Source organism: Oryza brachyantha, chromosome 7, assembly GCF_000231095.2.
Source record: "Oryza brachyantha chromosome 7, ObraRS2, whole genome shotgun sequence".
Taxonomy (NCBI): Eukaryota; Viridiplantae; Streptophyta; class Magnoliopsida; order Poales; family Poaceae; genus Oryza; species Oryza brachyantha.
This window is the reverse complement of record NC_023169.2, coordinates 9,706,337-9,727,961: the sequence shown is the minus strand read 5'-3', so window position 1 is coordinate 9,727,961 and position 21,625 is coordinate 9,706,337. Positions and strand designations below refer to the sequence as shown.

At 41.9% G+C, this 21,625-nt stretch overlaps 1 protein-coding gene and 1 long non-coding RNA gene across 2 annotated transcripts; both read right to left on the bottom strand.

Moving 5' to 3' along the window:
* Positions 1-4,892: 4,892 nt before the first annotated feature.
* LOC107304612 lies at positions 4,893-7,317 on the bottom strand. Its single transcript, XR_001550692.1, has 3 exons — positions 7,256-7,317; positions 5,229-6,292; positions 4,893-5,129 (listed from the first exon to the last, which is right to left on the bottom strand). It is a non-coding gene; the product is annotated as an uncharacterized LOC107304612 (long non-coding RNA).
* A 3,439-nt stretch (positions 7,318-10,756) lies between these two features.
* On the bottom strand, positions 10,757-14,601 carry LOC102708730 (ultraviolet-B receptor UVR8). Its single transcript, XM_040525963.1, has 6 exons — positions 13,871-14,601; positions 12,742-12,951; positions 12,550-12,660; positions 11,814-12,185; positions 11,623-11,730; positions 10,757-11,409 (listed from the first exon to the last, which is right to left on the bottom strand). The coding sequence occupies exons 1-6, from the start codon at positions 14,183-14,185 to the stop codon at positions 11,068-11,070; spliced, it is 1,458 nt and encodes a 485-aa protein (XP_040381897.1). The 5' UTR covers positions 14,186-14,601; the 3' UTR covers positions 10,757-11,067.
* Positions 14,602-21,625: the final 7,024 nt, after the last annotated feature.

The window sequence follows — 21,625 nt, the reverse complement described above, 5'->3', positions numbered from 1 at the left end:
CTTCACTCACACAAGTATCCGCACACTCTATACACATGTATACACATCCACGTGCACGATACTAGAAGGTCAAGCCTCTGATACACAGGAACTGCATATTTCCGCTAAGGGCATCCACACTTTCAAGGTGCTCCTACGTGAAAAGTGGTCTCAACTCGCTACGTAAGAGTCGTGCTACTATGGCGGAGAGAGGGAGCGAGGAGTCTGGTTCTAGCCTCGAGCGTGCATCTTGCAGAAGAGCCAAGTGATCATATCAGAGATGAGGTGAGGCCACACTCAAGGAATGTATTGGGAGGGTGAAGATGCACAGGGAGGGAAGGAGATGAGCTGGGACCACTATTGTCCGACCACCGCAGCCCAAGCTACGAGCTCCGCCGCTATCGTTGCCTCGAACGCCCGCCTCCGTCACCACGGCCACCATGGCTGCCTCCATCCACAGCGTAGATCTAGAACTAGAGGTGAAAGAGTGGAGAGAGAAGGAGGGGAGAGAGAAGTGTAAAAGTTGCAGTGTGAGGCCACTCAAGGACACATGCATTGTGAAGGGAGTGGTCTCGAGGTTGGATAATCCTAGCTGCATGGCCACCCAGAATAGCTACTTGCTCAAGCCTCTACGCATTGTAAATAGCCTAAAACACGTATGCGTGTGTGCCCGAACTGAACAGGATGACACCCCACCGCCCACCGGCGTGCCTGTCAATTGCATCACATACGCGTAGTCCTCGGGTAGTCATGTGTTGAGTAGACTTTGATGCAGCTACATCAGGTGTAGCAACCGGTTAGTTGTAATCCATGACCTCTTCCCCCTAGGTTAATTGTATATGTAGCTATCTATTTATATTTAGTTGCTAGGATGTAATATTAGTATGTAAAGGGTTTTTTTAGTTTTGTATTGATACATGTGATATGGGAAAAAAGATAAAGTCTTTTTAATAAAGAAAGTGGTATACTTTCTCTATTAAAACCATAGAGAAAAGTTAAAAATAACTCCAGGAAACCATTGGATGATAACTAGGAAAAATTAGAGGTACCTATCGAAACGATCTCAATAAGATGGTAAGATACTCGCATCCTTAGTTACTTATGACACATCAGTTACTTTTATTAATTATTTTGAAATCTACCTCTATAATTTTTCTGAATTACTTGTGATAAAGTAAAGGGTTCCTTTTTTGTGTGTTTGGTTATTTTTTCTACTATGTCTAAATTATGTCTGACACACTAAAGAGAATTGTTTTTTTTGTGTTAAGTTAATTCTATAGTTTATATAAACTAGCAATATACTCGTACTAACGCTACGCTGTCATAATATTTTTCTTCATACATTATTTAATTTCGTTAGGTAAACTAATTTTTCCAAAATAGATCTAATTGCACCTTAACTCGATACAAGTCATATATCAAACATACATGTGCTAACATAATAAAAATCAAAGGATTGAAATAAAATTTATGTTTCAGACATTGCACAATTTTATCTATCCACAGTCATATTCAACCAATGAATTTCATGACCATATATGTATCATCCACTATGTTATTAAGGCATGTCTATACTAAAGATATACTAAATAGAAATCTTTTTAAAGACACACGTATCGATCCTTAATACAATACTATTAGGATCTATCTTCTAATTCACGTAAAATAAAGTATTTAGGAAAATTTGTGCAATCCCAATGAATAACATCCTTTTATCCCAATCTAACAGGAATAAAAAATATTATATACAATTAGTCATAAAATTTGCATGTATGTGTATACGTAGCATAATTATAGGAGTTATATACTGTATAAATTTATATTTTATAGGAAGTTTCTAATATATAGAAAGATTTTGTCTATGCATGACATATACAAAGTTTCTAATACAAGTTTATATTTTGTAGAAAGTGTCTATTATATTTTATCACTATAGGGTAGATTAGATGATACATGCGCATATATATTAAATAAATAATTTAATTTGGATGACCCAAACAAGTTGTTTATTTATTTTATAAATGACTTATAATATTGTATATTTGCAATAAAATTTGAAAAATACAAACAGTCAACCATAAGTACGAAATTTAACGGACCTAAAAAACCAGACGGAGTAGTATAAAAAATAGACTCCGCAATTAACTATGAGTCAATCTGAACACATATATGTTTATAATTTAAATAATATATGTAAATATATATTATAAAATTTATTTTATACTAGTTTCTTTTTTATTTGATATTGTTGATTCATTTGTGTTAATATATACATACTAAAACACACCGAGTGAGTACAAATATCACCATGTAAAAAATATCTTTCGTTATTTAATATTGTCAACTCAAATGTACATATAAATATTAGACTATATATATACATACATATAAATAATACATCATTTAATTAATATTCGGTCTATTTTTATTTTTATATATATATTTTATTTATTTATGAATTTGATTCATTATTAGAAATGGACTATAAGAATGACGTATAATATTCCATGTTTGCATAAAAACTTCAAAAAAGATGAACGATTAGACTAAAATTTAACCGAGATCTGACATGGTGGTATTTGAAATATTCCCTCTGGCTTTTTTACGACACGTTGAATTTTGAATCTATATTTGACCAAGATTTAATGTATTAAATTTAATGCAGGGAGGATAGATGGAAAGCACGTGTAATTTTGGGAGCCGGTAAATAGAAGGAGGATAGATGGAACATAGATTGTCTGATTTGTTGCAAATGATTTTAGCCGTTGGATTTGTCCAATGAGTAAATCAAGTTTGTGCACTATATAGTAGATTTGAAAAAAACGAACAATTAGATGAAGATTTGACCGAGATCTGACATGGTGGTATTTGTAATACTCCCTCCGGCCTTTTTATGACACGTTGAATTTTGGATCTATATTTGACCAAGATTTAATGCATTAAATTTGATATAGGGAGGATAGATAAAAACGCATGTGATTTTTGAAGCTAGTAAATAGAAGGAGGGTAGATGGAATATGGACCATCCGATTTGATGCAAATAATTTCATTTAATACAACAAAGAGTTACTTTTATTACTGTATCGAGCTACTTCTATAATTTGCTAAAATCAATTCTATACTGCAAAGATTTACTATACATTACATATTAAGTTGCTTTTTGTCTAAATTGGTATTCTTTTAGACTTAGCCTACGAGATGATGTATCACCATAACCTGTAATGATAATGCATCCGTACACCTATAAAAGGAGCGCAATGGTGGTGGTGGACAGCTGGTGAATCTGTCGCCAACCCAACCACTAACTCCCACATACTGAGAACTATATACCAAACCACTTTTATTAATTCTAGTTTGATAAGATGCTAATAATATTTTAATAAAATCCTATTGCAACGCATGAATAATATGCTAGTACATAAAAAATAAACATAAATATTGTTGGTTTAACTATTAGTCAAATGTTGTAAATGTTATTTTTCCCCCTTAATTTATGGATATCTTGTATTTTGAGAGGGAGCATATTTTCATTGACTATTTCAATATAAGGCCAAGCTCATCATCATTCGGCTTATACTTATTATAAGTGAAACGACTTATAATCAATTAAAAATTAATTTATACGTAAAACTTCTGTATATTTTAGATAATGGATTTTTTTATTAATTTGACCTCTATATTCACAAGGGATATACACACAGCCCCATCTTTTGGGTTGGCACTAGGGTTATAACCTAAAATTTGAATTTTCATCCTTAAATTTAAAATTAATTTTAAGGGTTTTTTTCACCAAAGTTTATTTTTCAGCTTTGGGCTTTTAGATCGATACAAACATGTATATTAAATGATGAGAACATTACTACATCGGATACAACCAAGTCTACATGCATGATTGAACCAAAGGTGAATTCAATATGTTTAAGACTTATTTTCAATAGATTTGAGCAAACGATGCTACACTATGAGTTTTGCATCCTATCATTTGAAGATGTATTCACACAGAGCAACAAGAAGGAAGAATGACTAATATGTGTTGGTATTATATATTAATTCTAAATCTTATTTACAATTTATCTAATATGATTGACTTAAAATTATTGCTTTTGTTAAAAAAAAATATATGCCCTAGCCAAGCTCGCAAACTTGGCTAGGAGCTCGAACGTTTGGTAGGCTTGATTCGAGCTCGTTGACACTCCTATGCTAGAGTAAACAGACACTCCTATGCTAGAGTAAACATGAACTGCATGTCCAAATGTGGATGTACTAACCACAAGACTTGCAGCAGCAACAGCAGCCGCAGTAGACGATTGGCATAAAATAATTTCACCAGAAATGAATATTCACTACAAAATATATATAATTCATTTTCGGTCGGTAGCTTCCCATTAGCATTCCCCTATACCTGTATATGATAAAACGGAGCTGGGCACTCCCATAGTGCAACTTTCTTCACATAGAAATAGAAACATAGGCATTAGTATCTCACCACATAATAGCAAGGTAAGTTTAGTTACAAGTTGGTGAGACAGGTCGATAGCAAAATCACTTGACCGCGGCATAACACATTGACAACCCTGCCATGTGTATCAATGTCCTCAACAAAAGACAGTCAGTCACCTCCTCTGGATCAGGTAACAACGATCTTGGCCTTTGTCAGAGACCCTCGACAGAGCCAGTAGCTTCTTAAGAACGTTACTGTCAGGGCAATCCCCATCTATCTTCACTTCTTCTAAAGCCAGTGCCCAACTCAGTGGCTTTCCTACACAGGCCGCGTTCGGCTAGAGTGGTAGTAAGTTAACTTACCCGGCGTGGAAAACATAGTAATAGATTAGTACATGATTAATTAATTATTAATTATTAAAAAATATAAATAAATTACTATGATTTATTAAAACAACTTTTCTGTACAAAATTTTTGCAAAATATACACTGTTTAGCAGTTCGGAAAACGTGCACGTGAAAAACTAAAGAGATAAGTTAACTTAGCAGTGGTGCCGAACGTGGACAAAATCAACTACGTAGTCCAACCCCAGGAAGTCATTCACGGTAACAGTTCCGAGGTGGTCCATTTCAAGGTATAGATCTGCAATGTTCTTCTGACCTTGATCCCACAAGCTCATTGGCCCAAAAGCTTCATTCCATGGGTAACTCTGAAATCAATTTTTAGTTAACTTATCAGTTGTAAACAGTACCAAAATTGAGTTATCCAAGGAGATAAGGAGGACAGGCTGAGGTTTATGGAGGCATACCTGTAGCTCAAGTTCTTTGAGGGTAAGAGCATTCTGAAACAATGAAACACCAGTCAAGATTTCCCTCCGGTCCCAGAAGCATATCTCTAAAAAAACCATCTTGAGGTGTTCAAATACAGTGATCTTCATCAGTATGCACCCTTATGATAGATATTGCAACCAGAAAAATAAAGGATGAGAAATACTGACACAGCTTAATCAGGACAACATCATCATAAGGCTGAAGATAACAATGGATCACCGTCAAGAAATAGCCATTAATGATGAATGGTCGTTAATGATGAGTGTTTCAATATCACTTAGGCTTCCCAATGACTGTTTTAGGTAGCTTTTACCACCATCCAGAGCTGGAACAGATTGGTGTGCTTGCGCTTTGTGCAGAATGACATCTGTATTTTCCAGATTAAGGGCATCCAAATGGAAGTCTTCGAACTTCCCATCAACCTCTAGATATTGAAGTGCAGGAGCTTGAACGTTCAGACAGATGATGCCTTTCAAAGATTTCAAAATCAACACAGTTTGTTAATGTCAATTTCTGTTGAGGAGAAATTTTCCAGCTCCAAATTAGTTAACCACTCAAAATCTTTGAACATTTGGGGTAAATTGATGGTACAGCTCTCTATGGCCAGATAGACTAAATCACTCATACAGAAGAGGCATGAGAGCATCCTATACTTTGGCAGAGGTCAATTTGATTGCTGCTGACTTCCTTGACAGCATGAGCATCTACCTACCAAATGCGTTATGGTAGTTTTTGTTCCCTAGAATTGTAATCCCATGCAGAGGTCCCTTGTGGAGTGATAATGCCATAAAATTCGACACTGCACTTGTTAATGAACCTTGACGGGCTGTAGGTGCAATTGAGCAGCAACATGTCCAGAATAGTAGTCCATGTGTCCCTCCAAGTGCTTGACAGGACGCTATTTCGAACAGCATCGTGCACATTCAGACACGAGGATATCACCCTTTACCTCTAGAGGTAGACTGCTTAATCTGTCTGACCTGTCACCCGATGTAGACTTCAACTTGTCCTTTTTAGAGCTACCCATTGCTTTGAAAATGTCCTAGCATTACCACAAAATAGCAAACTTAGATGATTGTGATCCATCGGGAGTCTCGAAGGGAATGAAGTAAAAGAAGGCACAAAATATAGTAGTAACTGAAGTTTCCTGAAGAGATAGTAAAGTGCTGATGACCGCTTGGCTAGAATTCAGAAAAACAAAGCTAGCATTTTTTTAAACAGGACTCAAATCACATACTTGTGTCCTTATCTGACAGTAACTTTAACCATCAATTAAAATGTAAATAAACCATCTGATCCAATCTTCATTAACTCATTATCAAGTACTAGCAGAGAGCATCTGATCTGATCTTCATTAATTCATTATCAAGTACTAGCAGAGAGCAAATTGTGCACAGCTGAAAGTTTGCAGTCACTAGATTGGTAAGCATACATAACACACACAGTAGTAGAGACCAAAGTTGTGCACAGCTGAAGTTTGGAGTCACTAGATTGGTAAGCATAACACAGTTTCTGCGTCAAGCTCTACCGGTCAATAAAATCACTAAATTCGGCATAAAGCTTAGGTGATCATGTATAGACTGAGGTTAAGCTCATGTATTAGCTATAGCAATAAGACCTAGGATCAGTGGCGAGCATGTACGGGGTACCATACACGATTAATGATATATCAGTCATCAGACCACTCGCATGCAGATGACAAATTCACGAGAATCAGGAACAAATTAACAAAAGGGGGAGATCAAACCCTACACCCCATTGTTTCTAACAATCTCAGCATCGCAAATATCACCCGGTATAGCATCGCAAACCGGCCACGGGACGACAGAACTAACGCAAACCCTAACCCCCCATTTTCCCAACCACCCCGCTCTTGGGTGCGAATCAGCACATCGATCGCACGCGCAGATTCTCCCGCAGCACCACCATGAGAATACTAGTGGAGAGGGGGGAGGAGGGGAGGGGGGTTAGCAGAGGATCGTTGGTGGCCGGTTCCTTGCCTTACCTGCAGGACAGACGAAGAAGGAGAGGGCGAGAGGCAATGGTGCACGAGGGCCGAGGTGATCGATGACGCGGCGGGGCGCGTGGCAACGGCGGGCGGTGGCGGCGACGGCGACGGCGACGGGGACCTGCTTCCCAGGAAGGGAGAGAGAGAGAGAGGGGAGAGCGCACGAGTAGATGGGCCTCGTGTATATGGGCCAAAAATCGGGCCCATATAAATGGATAGCCCGGTAAATTGAGGTGAAACTCCGGCCCGTATAATGGATGATGGGTTGTGCTTTTAGCCTCAGTTTATTTGAGGTCTCTTGATTTGCCAGTGAGTTCGATTTTCGTTCATAAACCGATAACGCAGGCCCTCTAAACTATTAAAATGGATGCAGACGAGATCTCCCGATGGTTTACACAGCGGTTTTGGCTGATGTGACACCTACGTAGTTGTTTGACTTAGTGTTTGTCCTATGTGGTAGTGATGTGGCAGTGAAAGCAAAATATCGGTGCAGATGAGATCTCTCGATGGTTTACTTAGCGGTTTTGGCTGACGTGGCACCTGTGTGGCTAGTTTGACTTAGTTTTCGTCCTACGTGACAGTGATATGGCACTAAGCAAAATATAAAAAATAGAAAATTTAAAATGCGAGGTCCACATACTAGTTAGACAAAAACAGTGAGACCCACACTCCCCTATATCTCAACGGCAAGTCGGCGCTGCCTCCTCTCTCCTTCCCATCCATTCTTGCCCCCACATATTTTGTTTATTTTTTAACTAATAAATTTTGCTTCATGTGCTACGTCAAATAAAGACCAAGTCAAATTAGCCACGTAGGCACCACATCAGCTGAAACATGTTGAATATATAAGTACATAATGATTTAATTTATTTCATAAATAAATCATGACATTAACCATGTAAGTTATGATACTTAGATCATACAATCTATACACGTAAACTAAGCATTAAAATATGAATAGATCGTATATAAGAGACATGGTGAGTACCTATCGAGTGTTCTAATTCTATTGTTGATTATGTTGACAAGGAACCATCCATACCAGATGAACAACACGTGGTGTCGGATACTATCGTCGGCGCAACTCTCGAGCATAGAGGTAGACGAGCCATCACGGAAGGTTCGCGAGCAGTCGCGTAAAGCGCTTCCCAAAAATCTTATTGTCGCCTTCTCCCGGTGCAGGACATCGAAGGCGAAGGATTCCCAGACATGCTCTCCTGATCACTGATGCACGTCGGCAAGCGGGAAGGAGGCAAAGGTTATGCGATGAGACGGTGGCTCGGTATATATAGAGATAGCAGGTCGTGTGATCAGGATGTCTAACTTCTCACGCATGTGTCACGTTTGCGAGCAAGGTGAGGCACGTGTGTGTTCCTCTTGTTCTCCCCATCACACGTGACTCAAATGTCTAGGATGTCATCCTTTTTAGGGAGGTCTGCCTCCCTACCCGCTGTGTATGATATGTGTGCCCTCATGTGTTTATGACATATGGGTTCAGTGGCAAAAATGTTAGCATAATTTGTAAGAGTGGCAAAAAGTTAATTATTTGACTGAAGTGTACCAGTAATCTTTAAACTTGTGTGCATGTGTCATCTAGGTCCCTTAACTCTCAAAATACACTTTTGGGTTCCCAAACTTGTCCGAGGGTGTCGTATAGGTCCAAACAAGCTCCGACCTGCTCCATCCACTGACGTGGCATGCCATGGCGGTGTCTACGTATTGGTGGGGTCATGTGGGTCCACGTGTCAGTATCTCTCTCCTCCTTATTCTTTTCTCTCCCTTCTCGTAGGCGCCACCGTGGCATGCCATGTCAGCGGATGGAGCAGGTCGGAGTCCGTTTGGACCTATATGACACCCCTGGACAAGTTCGGGGACCCAAAAATATATTTTAAGAGTTCAGGGACCTAGATGACACATGCACACAAGTTTAGGGACTGCTATATCTGGTTTTTCGATTGAAAACTGAAAATCAAATCCATTAACAAGTTAAGGAATCTCATATGAACTTATTCCTAGAAACTATGCCTAAAATTTAGCCTCCCTCTCTAGTTTAAAATGGGACTGCTCAGGATAGAATTTATAAATGTGTAGTCATGTTTGAAGCGTATCAAAAGAAGATTGCCCTTGAAGGAAAAAGATTGTCTTTTTTATTTTTAAAGAGGAAAAATGTATGGAATGATGTCATTTTTACTGGTAGGAACATTGCAGGTGGCAGCTGCTTCAAGCAGAACCAAAACATCCCAGCATAACTCAATGTTTCCAGATAGTTGCAAGTATGTGGCTATGTGCTTCCATGAGACTCTTCAGAGCCGGGAAAGTCTCTTTTTGTCACTAGAGGTGCAAGCCAAGCCTCTTCCCAGCTCTATCTTGCCTTTACGGTGATCTGGTTTGGTTTTTTTTTTTTTTTTTGATTGGACTGGATTCATTGGATTTGTTGGTTTCTGCAGCCTGATGGGCATGTACACAAACATCCTTTCTACGTTACAACTTTACAAAATGATGCCCATGCTCACAATCCTAAAACGAAAATAGACTTTAAGCATCGCTACTGCTCTAATTCCTCTGTTTTTCTTTGATATCGTTGATTTTTGAATCGATTATTTATCTTATTTATTTTTTTAAATACGTAAAATTATAGGACATGCTTAGAGTTACTTTAATAATAAACTAAATCATACTCCCTCCGCTCCGTTTTAAGATGTTTGATTTTTTTGCTTGTAATGTTCGACCATTTGTCTTATTCAAAAAATTATGAAGATATTATTTATTTTGCTTGTGACTTACTTTATTATGAAAAGAACTTTAAGCATGACTTATCATTTTTTATATTTATACTAAATTTTTGAATAAGACGAATGGTCAAACGCCGCAACCAAAAAAGTTAAACATTTTACATTATAAAACGGAGATAGTAACAAATAATTTATAACTATATAAAAATTTTTAATAAAATAAATAATTAAATATAAACTAAAAGTCAAAATACTTGGCGTCTGTTCGCTGTACAGGTGCAGACCTGGCGTTTGTTCGCTGTACAGGTGCAGAACGAAAGGCAGTATTGTTTCATTACCAAGTGCCAACCACAACATTTCTTTTTTTTTTAATGATGTACTGTACCTGGAAAGCATTGCTGTCCCAAAGAAACAAACACAGCACGTCATGTTCATTGTCACGTGGTAGTTCATCATCCGCCATCGTCCTTTGTAATAATAGTAGATACACAGTATAGCTTGCATGTGCATACCAAATAATAATACCAACAATGCATCAAAAGACCAAATAGACGATTGTTCCGCTTTGTAATTGCATTTATTGGTTGACCATGAAAAAAGTATATGTTACTGTATCTCCTGACCATAAATTATTAATGATATAGAGGGGAACTCATTGTGCTCCAGCAAAGTAACCTAGTACATGCTGGACACTTGACAACAACATTCAAGAAACAGAGAAAACAGGGATGTTAAAGCAACGTGATAGACAGTATATGTAGTAGACGCCAACCGTTCAACATTTGATTGAACTGACTGACTGGGCAAGGGGAGAGAAATAATTTTGTCACTCTAATCACACCAATATTTTTTTTATACATGAGAAAATGGCCGAGTTAAATTATTCAATACACAACCAAATGACTACACTATGTGCTCCTTTAGCTACAACATTGTCCTCCAACTTTGCTCTTCTCCCGTTTACCATATACTCACAAACCACTGAAAGCTAAGTATGAAATACACTTGCAGATAAGAAATCTGGGATGGAAACAGTATGCATATCACTGGGCAAAAGGGTACATTTTGGAGTTGAATTTACCCGCTCGGTGCTGCAATTACTATATCTTCCATACTCTTCTGGAACATTATCTCCGTAGGTTTTAAGCAACCACGGATGTACTCATGCCCGAGCTGTGCTCGCTCATTGTCCCCGAACCCAAACACGATGCCTCTATTTGTCACTGCAACAGTGTGGTACAAGCCAGTGCTAATTTGGGAGACATAGTGATCACGCAGACTGTCTAGAACACGGGGCTTCATTACTTTGTCTGACGATCCCCTGTCAGGAAACCCTAAACTCCCGAAGCCCATCCATCCGAATGCAAAAACTGAGCCCTCATCCGTGATAACAAAGGTCTTTCTCTTCCTTGCACAGACCTGTCCAATGAGGAACATACTTAAAGACTTTTATACATGAAACTAATGACTGTTCTTTAAACACAGAAAGCATAGCAATACCGTTTCTCTAGCTATCATATCAATGTATAACTGTGCATAACTTTCTTTTAAATACGGAAAGCATAGGAAAGCTACTTTACGATACTTAATGATGTCAGAAGATGGAAAATGGTGCAAACATATGCAACGCACCTGCACAGCAACTTGACTCTTCAGACTGCTGATCAATTCTGGGCTAGTTTTGTCATTTTCATCACCATGACCTAATGCTCCACAGTAACCTCTGCCCCATGTATAAACCTGAAAATTTCAGAGTTTCACTTCTATCTGGAGGCATAACAGTCACAAGATAGCAGATAGTTCTTTGAACAGTGTATACTCACATGACCCAGTGCATCGAGAGCTACAGCATGCTCATCACCAGCAGAGACACGAACTACATGAATATTCCTCCTCTTAAAGGACTCGATTGCACGTGGACGAAGTTCATCATGCTGATCCCCGTGCCCAAGGCAGAAATTGGTACAAGAGCCAAAGGAATAAACTGTTCCATCAGCCGTTACAGCAAATGTATAGCTGACCCCAGCAGCAACCTGCTCTACTGGAGCAAGGACTTCATCAAATAAATCAATGAATTTTGGAGTAGCCCTGTCTAATGTGTCACCATGACCAAGCTGGCCATGTGTGTTACTTCCACATGTATACACTTGTCCATCCGCAGTAAGAATGACAGTAAAACTTAGACCAGTAGCAACCTGCGAAAAAAGAGGATAGATAGCATTGATTAAAAAAAGGAAGAGAATGGTAGTTGATTGCATAATTTTGTGAACTTGACTAGAGCAGACATATGAAACAACTAAATATAACAACCTCATTACCAATTAATAAATTTGATCACAAACAGTATGGATCTTTCCTCCTGTTTATGTCAAACAAGTAAATTAATCACAAAACTAGAACAGTGTGCCTATTGCATCAAATAACTAGAGCATTGTCTGAGTGTCTGTTTTTCAAAAATGGCACATAATATTGAGGATGTATTTATTCCATTGTTTCACAACCAAATGGTAAATAGGAGACAGAGAATATAAATGAATAATAGAGATTATTTTGGCTCACCTGTTTGCAAAAAATTCCTTTTAGGGCATTTATTTGGGTGGGTCGAAATACGGTTCGACCCACCTCACCATGACCACAGCAAAATGATGAATTATCTCCACAAGTGAACACCTACTTGAACAAAAATGACAAGGCTCAGAGTACTAGAAATATCTCAATGGCAATATATAATTTAATAAGAGCATAAATTACCTCCCCTGAATCCATAACAAAAGCCGCATGGTTGTGAGAAGCAGATATGTTAACAACACGAGAAAGTGATGGAAAGGGAATCCGGCTGAATGCTGGACACTGAGTTGTATCTGGACCATGACCTAGTACCCCACACAAACTGGATCCACAAGAATAGACAGAAGAGTCATGGACCAAAAGTGTGTGATATCTCCCTGTTGCTACTTGCATCTGGAAACATAGAGTGTGTTCACGTATATAAGAAACAAATTTAAAAATGTCTTCTAATATCAAGAAAATTTTAACTTTATTGTTTCATCCTAAAGATAGCATTGTTCATGAGCGAAAGCATTTCCATGTGCAACAAAACAACTTTTGCTGATCATTTGGTATTCATATTGGCGAGCTTAGTAAAATGGCTAAGTGACACCATCATAGAACATACTATGAACCCTCCAAATGTTTACAAACTGATAGAGCAGATGACTTAGAGAGTGTTTGTAAACAAAAAACTGTGAATCCATACTAACACTTTGCACCCTCCACAACAACCTGATGAAGTAGGCACTCCAAATCATTATGCACCTTCTATTGAAATCCAATCACAAACATAAAAAACTACGGCACAACAGGTTCGAAATAAGTGAGGCATGACCAACATATTCCCATTAAGCCGAGTGAGCCAAATTGTAGAAGAAAAGGAAAAAACACAATGTACTAAGCGTCTGTGATATATCATTTCCAAAGACCACATATTCTCATCCAGAGGCATGTCCATAGGTAATCTCATTGTCATAATAGTCTATGGCAACTTATAAACGACAGATCATTAATAGAGTTGTCCATCAAACATTAGTTATTCAGTCTCGCCTAATTCTAGAATTAGTAACAAAACAGTTTACACTTTACAGTGGCCTACAAAAACATGGCTTAACTTGGTTATAAGATGTTTCAATATCCCCGTTTAACCCAAATGTATTTCCTTTGTTTCCAACTCTGAAGTTACTGAATTCTATGAATAATGCATGGTCAATAATTCCTACCAAGTTTTGTACTGTCCATAGTTGGGCTCACCACCACCCAAAAAAATAAACAAGGTTAGCATATATTTTTGTTGTGCTCTCATAGGTGAAGGGGGTAGGATCCTCACGTTGCCGGAGGAGGTGTGGACGGTGCCGGAGGACTCCTCGACCAGCTGCAGGAACCTGAGCACCTTCTTCCAGCTGCCGCCGCACCGCTCCAGGAGCTCCCCGCGCGCGGCGGGCGCCAGCGCCGCGAACGCCGCCCGCGCGGCGCAGAGCCTGGACGCGGCGTGCTCGGCCAGCGGGCGGAGCGCGCGGCACGTGGCCTCGAGCCGCGCCAGGTCCCCCGCGGCGAGGCGGCCCGAGGTCAGCACCTCCCCGATGAGGTGCCCCGGCAGCTCCTCCATCGAGAAGGCCCGCGGCGACTTCTCCCCCGTCGCCATGGACCCACCACCACCACCTCCCCCCCGGCGACGACGACGGCGACGACGACGATCCGGCGAAACCCTCGCGGCCCTGGCCCTGGGTCGATCGGAACCATCCAAAGACGAGCGCCCCTCCTCCGTCTCGGATCGGAAATGGCGGACGAAATCCGCGCGGCGGCCACCGAATCGGAGGATTTGAGGAGGTGGGGAAGACGAATCTTTCCTAATCCGAGGACCCTTTTGCCCACCTCCTCCTCCTCTCCAAAATCCACCAAGAATCCGAGAAAATCTTTTCCTAATCGCGCAACTAGCCAACTACACGCACGAACACGAACCGAAAGCAAACAAAAAATTTTACACAAAAAAAAAGAAGAAGAAAAAGGAAAGAATCAGAGAAAGCGTAGGCGGATTCCCATTTTATTCACGCAAGTAAAAAGGCTTCATCGGAAAAAAAAAGATTAATACAGAGTGCTCGGATCCAGAGCCGCCTCCACTACTACCACTACCACCAGCTGGCTCCGCCACCCACTGACCCGTGGGCCCAGCGTCAGGTGGCCTCACTGTCAGTGAGAGAGAGCGTGGTCCTCGGGTGGCAAGCTGGCCCTGTCCACCTGCAGGGACTGACGGGTGGGGCCCACGTGCGGGTGGGCCCGACAGGTCAGTGGGGAGCACGAGGGCGTGACGTGGACAAGAAGGATCGAGACGAGGGATCGAGACGTGGCGGAGGTAAGGCTAGCGTATGTTTTATGGTGTCACAGTGTATGTTTTATGGTGTCATGCATATTAAATATAGTATTATATTAATAAAATTATTGAGGTTATTAAATAAAAGTTTCATAAAATAAGAGAGTAGTTTCATCATCATAAAACTTATAAAACTTATGAGACTCGGTTATCAAATTTATCTTGATAATTATGTGTTATGAAACTATGCCCTGATACTCGCGTAACGGACGGCCGGGCTCGGTCGACGTGCGGGGCACTATCTGCTGGGGCGGGCAGCGCGGGTGACGTGTCACGCGGGGATTGGGCGGGAGTTCGTGCGGTGGAATTGCAGCTAATTTAAAACATAGTTTGTAATATTATGTATTTCGAGTATCTTTTAACTTTATCTTTGGAGGAGTTAAAAAAGAAAGATAAAAGTATTGTTTTGTTGTTTTTCGGTTGTTTCGGCATCTGCGTGATAGATAGATGTGATTTGCGTCAACTAGGAACAACGAGCACCAGTGATTTCTTTTTGCCACCATTCTGTCTTCATTTGTTGTACTAGTTGAATCACATATACGTGCCCCGGCGGTGTTTAAAGGATCTTGAGAGTCGATGGGATGAATAAGTTGATTACAAAGTTACTGTGAAAGAGTATTTCGGTGAATGTCAAACGGACATATTTACAAATGAAAAAAAGATTATACATATGTGTTTTTATTGATCCAATATCTAACGCTGAAAAATAAACTACAATAAAAAACTCCAAAATCTACTCTCTCCATCCCAAAAAAGCAAAACTAGAAAGGATTCATTGTCCTAGGAGGGCATCCCCTCCTAGGTTTGTTTTTTTGGGACGAGCCAGTACTTCAAATGTAAAGTTAAAATTTAAATTTTGGCTTATAAGCATAAACGAAAGAGAAAAGATAGGGTGAGAGTAAAAATCGCTCGAATATTTCGATCTAGGGTCAGATATTCTGATTTAGTGTTGAATATTGCTATACAACTATGTGCACACAAGTAACAGATGTCATATCGTTGTTAGAATCAACCCTTTTTTGAGTCGTGTTAGAATCAACCTTAACGCTTAAGATTAGACACAAACACACCACACTTAGACATAGTGCAATAATGATGGTTTGGGTGAAAACACAACCTGTTTTCCATAAGCACACCGTGGAAGTACTAAATGGTTCGTGCTTTGTAAAGAAAATATATTTAAAGGTTGCTTTAGAAAATACATTTGTCGGTGTTAAGGGAAATAGGGTTCTCTTACCAGTGGCTCCGTTGTCTCAAGACTTAGGGTACGCCACTTGTAGGAGTGGCCAGCCTTGACCTCTTCCATCGAAGAGCAAGCTGGCACCGGAACTATCACGTCCAGAAATTCCTTACACGAATTTCTGAACTTAATTGTGTATTAGAATCCATGTCCAGGACCAGCCAGGGTACACAAAAAGACAATGTTGATTACATAACCATCGTTCTTAGAAACAACTGAAAATAACACTTATTCTAACGAAAATGCAGCGGAAAGAAAGGTAGACTAGCTCCAGCGGGTACGGCTCCAGTCCACAGGCAAAGCTTTAACGGTAGACCAGCTCACTCCTGAGAGTCACCTCCATCGGACTCAACTTCTAGCTCTGGAGGGGGAAATTGGGCAAGGCTGAGTACAAACCATCGTACTCAACAAGTAACACGGAAAAGAGGGTAATAAATGATGCATAAGGATCATCAAAGACAGGCTTAGGGTTAGTTGCAATAAAACAGCACTTAAATAAATAACAGAGAATAAACGGAATAAAGATAATTAAATACGTTAAAGGTTAAGTAAATAACAGTCGTAAAATACCACAACACTGTCCAACGTTACACCACGTTGCGACAGGCCCAACTACTACTCAGCGTTACACCACGTTGCAGTAGTCCCAAATGAAAACCAGTTTACTCAGGTCATTAAAGGTTCACTAATCACAGTGAAGCTGGAAGTTCGCCCGTAATCGTGGGCACAGCTATTCGAATAGGTTATACTCTGATCAGAGGTGTACTACTGTACCCACAAGACACGACTCCACTACACTTGAACGTGCGCCGACATACCACCATGGCATACCGGAAAGGAGACCGTGATAGGACCCGTCACATAACACTCCCTATTTAATCGCACCGCACTTCAGGTTTCACCCCCCTTTACACCAAGTCGGGCAGTCCCCTCTTGTGCCTTGGTAGATCCGGAAGCAGCAGAGGCTTTCGTTACACCACGATTGCTCGTCCATACTCCATCACGCCTACCCTTGCCTTGGTACGTCAAATAGTTCGAAGTCATGCTTCAAATCCCACCTTACCCATTTCGGCATGTGGTTAGCACTGAATTACTTCCAGGGTTTCCCGTGAACCGGTCCTTAATTGCCATGGGTGTGACTCCCAAAACCATGCACCCACAGCCCACCATTATCAATATTTTAGTTGACATTAACCCGAATCGGGTAATGGATCATTATTACAACTATTCAGAATTAAGCATGATTAAGTGTGATCCCATGAGCTACTTGTTCTAAGCACGGCTAAGTATTAATCTAGGCCTAACTCCTTGGTCTAGCAAGAACAAAGATGGATAATCAACGGCATAATAATAAGGATTACCCGCAAAATAAATACAATAAATACTTTAATTAAAACAATGCATATTTGAATAAATAAAGCGGGGAATTTATAATAATGGGTTCAATATGATCAAAGATGAGTGCCACTTGCCTTGCTCTGGCCCCGAGATACTTCGGTGACGATCTTGAAGTAAACCGGCTCTTCGGTGGGGTCCGAATCTAAGCGACAAAGCACAAAAATAAATAAAACAGGCACAAACTCTACTGAAACAGTAAAAGAAAGTACTTTTAATGGATTCTTGACAATTTTATGAATTTAATGAAATTTGAATGGACCTAAACGGAGACTAGATGAATTACTTATGAATTTTAGAAGTTTTCTAGGTTTTTTAACTAAACAGAAAAGTCCTAAATCAATTATTGCGCAATTAATGGAGCTGCTGACGTCAGCGGAGGAGAAGGAGGCGAGCCGACAGGTGGGGGCCACCGGTCGGTGGGAGAGAGGGAGGGAGAGAGGCTGGCAAGCGGGCCCGGGGGAGGAGAGAGAGGGAGAGGGGCGGGCGGCTGCCAGGTGGGCCACAGGGCGAGGGAGAGAGGGTGAGGCCGACGGGTGGGGCCCGTCGGTCAGAAAGGAGAGCAGGGGAGCGGGGAGAAGGGACCCGGCCGACGGCGGCAACCGGCGGGCGGCGACAGAGGCGGCGCACGACGCGGTGGTGACGACACGACGACGCAGCGACGACCGGCAACCGACGGCGATGGTCAGTGGCGGGAGTGCGACGACGGCGACAGCCGGCGCAAGGCAACGGGCGGTGGCGCACGGTGTCGGGGCGATGGCAACGGCGCACGGGAGGTGGAGACGACGGTGGGCACCGGTAGCGGCGGCTTGGCGACCGCGCGGCGACGGCGACGTCGGGCAGAGATGCGGCGGCGAGCGCCGGCAGCGCACGGCACCCGGCGACAGCGCGGGTGCGAGGAGACCCGGCGGCGACGGAAAAAGAGAGGGAGAGAGGAGGGGATGGCTCACCAGCGGCGACGGGATGAGGCAGCAAGTCGGCGAGGACCCGAGACAGGTGATGACGGCCGGTGGCGCGGTCGATCGGCGGTGGCGGCGGAGATGGCTCGACGGCGGTGAGGAGGTCGGGCGCAGTGGCAGAGGGGAGGAAGAGGCGCGAGTGCGTTCGGGTGTCCTCCGGCGGCGACGGGGGCGGCGGAAGGTCGGTGAGACGGCGGGACACGGGGTGACAGCCGGCGACGAGGCGCAAGTGGCGAGATGGACTGCGGCGGCGAAGGAGGACAGCGCGGCGGTGGTTCAGGCGAGCAGAGGAAAGGCGGCGGCGGCGCGAGAGCGAGGGGGTTTTATAGGGGAGGGTGGCGCGGTTAGGGCGGCGAGGCGGTTGGAGACCGAGTCGGGCGCGGCAAGGTCGGCGGCGGCTGTTGCGGTGGCGCGGTGAAGGCGGGGCGGAGGCGGACTCGGTTCGGCCGGCGCGGGGAGGGAGGCCGGACTTCGGCGGCGCGGGCGAGCGGGCGCGGAGGCTAGGCCGAGGCGGCGGCCCAGGAGGGAGGGAGGAGGCACGCGTGGGAGAGGCTGGCTCGGCTGGGCCGGCCTAGAGGGAGAGGTGGGCCGGCTCGGCTGGGCCGGCCCTGGAAGGAAGAGGGGAAAAAGAAAAAAGGAAAAAAAAAGAGAGTGAGGAGGAAAATTGGACTTCGGCCCAATTTGAGGAGGAAGGGAAAAGAAAGGAAAAAGAATGGAAAAAGGGAAGCCTCACTTTTGTCGAATTTTAAATTAATTTGTTTGGCCAAATTTTATACTTCTTCAATTTGAGTTTAAATCCACTTAATCGATTTGCGAACCTTGATTTAATTAAATTAATTTCTTTTAGAGGGATTTTTCCTGAGTTGATTAAGCCAATTATTATTTACGAATTTCCTTTACGAATTTAGGCTTGGGACAAAACTCCGGGTGTGACAGGGACTGTTCAACGCTCGTCAGCATGGCATTGCACCATTGATCGGTGAGGGGTCGACCAACAAATTACAGTGAGGTGAAGGAACCCTTCATCAACCACATTTAATGTTGGGTATGTGCGGTGTTAGATAGGCATGCGCATACGCCTAGCACCGATGGTCCCATGCAACAACATTAAAAGCGATGCGAAGACATCTATCATTGCAGGTGTGAAAATAGGGATGTCCCCCTATCCAGTCCCATTAATCTCATCATTTTCATCACCCCCTTCTCACGATGGCTAGCAGACGACAACAAGTCAGTTGACGTCCATGGAGCACCCCTCTTCACTGACTAGTGAACCCCACCGGTTAAATGCCCAATGGCGTGACCTAAAGCCACCCACCGATTTTAGGTGTCACCGGTCACATCACTCATCTCGTTGGCAAGAATAGAGCATGCTCGTAATGGCTTTCCCATAAGACATACTACCTACGTCCCGAAATAAGACCTTTTTTAGTTTTTAGATACAATGTTTTGACTATTTGTCTTATTTGAATTTTTTTTACGATTAATATTTTTCTTGTTACTAGATGATAAAATATGAATAGTACTTTATGTGTGACTAATTTTTTAAAGTTTTTATACAAATTTTTCAAATAAGACGAATGGTCAAAGCATTGGACATAGAAATCGAAAAATAACATTATTATGAGACAAAAATAGTATAACATATTCAATAGGCTCATGGGCCACATTCTTTTCGAGGGTCACTGTGGTATCCCCTTGACACCGTAAAAGGAGGAGCAAGCCTACTATACGAAATAAAAGCCAACTAGAGATATATATCCTGTAGTGCACAAACTTATTTTTACTCATTAGATAAATCTAACGGCTCAAATTTTCTGAATCAAATCAAACGGTCCTTGTTTCATCTACCCTCTTTCCCTGTACTGACTCCCCAAATCACACGCAAATTCTATTTTTCATTAGGATTGCTCTTAGCATGCTGCTAATGGGTCAAATCCTGTACATAGCCATTCCAGTCCATTTTCCTAGGAATCAACATACCAAACTAGTCCATTCCACTTATCTACCTCATAGCTCCAAACCAATTCAACCTATTAGAGTTATTAGCCCAAACCATTCGAGTCAAGTGGATACACTTTATTTCCATCCCATGGACTAAAACCATATGATCCAACAACCATGTTCCCATGATGTGCCATGGTTTATTGTCTACATGCAACATCTCACAAGCATGGTGCTTGACTACTCGAAGACAATGACGAGTTGTAGTGGCTAGGATGCGAGGAGGGACGACACAACTGTTTGGAAATGATGATGAACTATGGCGGTTGTCATGGCACTATCGAGGCATGGCATGGCATGGCCGCTCGAAGACAACAAGCCACGACACAACAGATAGCATCCCTAAGGAGTTGTTGGTTGCCCCAATAGAGAGCAACAATGATGAAAGTGGATCAACGATTGCCTCTTTATGTTTTGCTCTGTCGTGCTAGAGGTATGTGATCTGCATGCATTGGTTGCTAGTCTAATGGAAAAATAGGGGTGCTAGTGGATTCTAGGAAGGATACAAGATATCAACTCAAGTTGAGGCTAGAGAACAACATCTATCCGTGAAAATGAATCATTACATCTAGATAGCCACACCATTGCAACCTCTCCGTGCACATTCTAGAGTGAAGCTTTGTGCTTAGCGTGCTATTCTCAGATATGCTACTCTTCTCACCACCACAAGCCTCCGACAATGACCTCCACGCCATGGTCGCAAGAAGGATGACACTTGTTTTGGAGTCTTGCCTAGACGGCCTCCATGATGATGCCTCAACCGGTAATGTATACTACTGCAAGTGTGTGGTTGCATTCAAGCTCAATCAGTTTAGTAGAACCCATTGGATTCATGTTGGTCATATAATTGTTTTGAATTCAAAAACTACCAACCGAACCCAATTCACACCAATCCATTATCTCCATGCATCCAGACCAGTGCAAGCCATTCATGATGTCAGTCCATCTAAACCCAAGCAAAGAAAATCCAAACTAAAATTTAATCCATTAAAATTAGCACCGGGCACAAAAACCGAAACCCGAAGACCGAACCCAAACATGAAAGAAGTGAAACCCAATGCCCGAACTTTGTGGGTTCCAAGTCTGAAAACCCGAATATATTTTGAGTCAATCAGG

Bases quoted from the DNA above. Each gene is read 5' to 3' on its own strand.
- LOC102708730 (XM_040525963.1), bottom strand. From the start codon at position 14,185: ATGGCGACGGGGGAGAAGTCGCCGCGGGCCTTCTCGATGGAGGAGCTG. The intron at 12,661-12,741 runs GTAATTTATGCT...TTGTTCAAGTAG, and splicing joins TTGTTATGGATTCAGGGGAG to GTGTTCACTTGTGGAGATAA. The intron at 12,186-12,549 runs GTGAGCCAAAAT...CTTTTTTCGCAG, and splicing joins AAGGAATTTTTTGCAAACAG to GTTGCTACTGGTCTAAGTTT.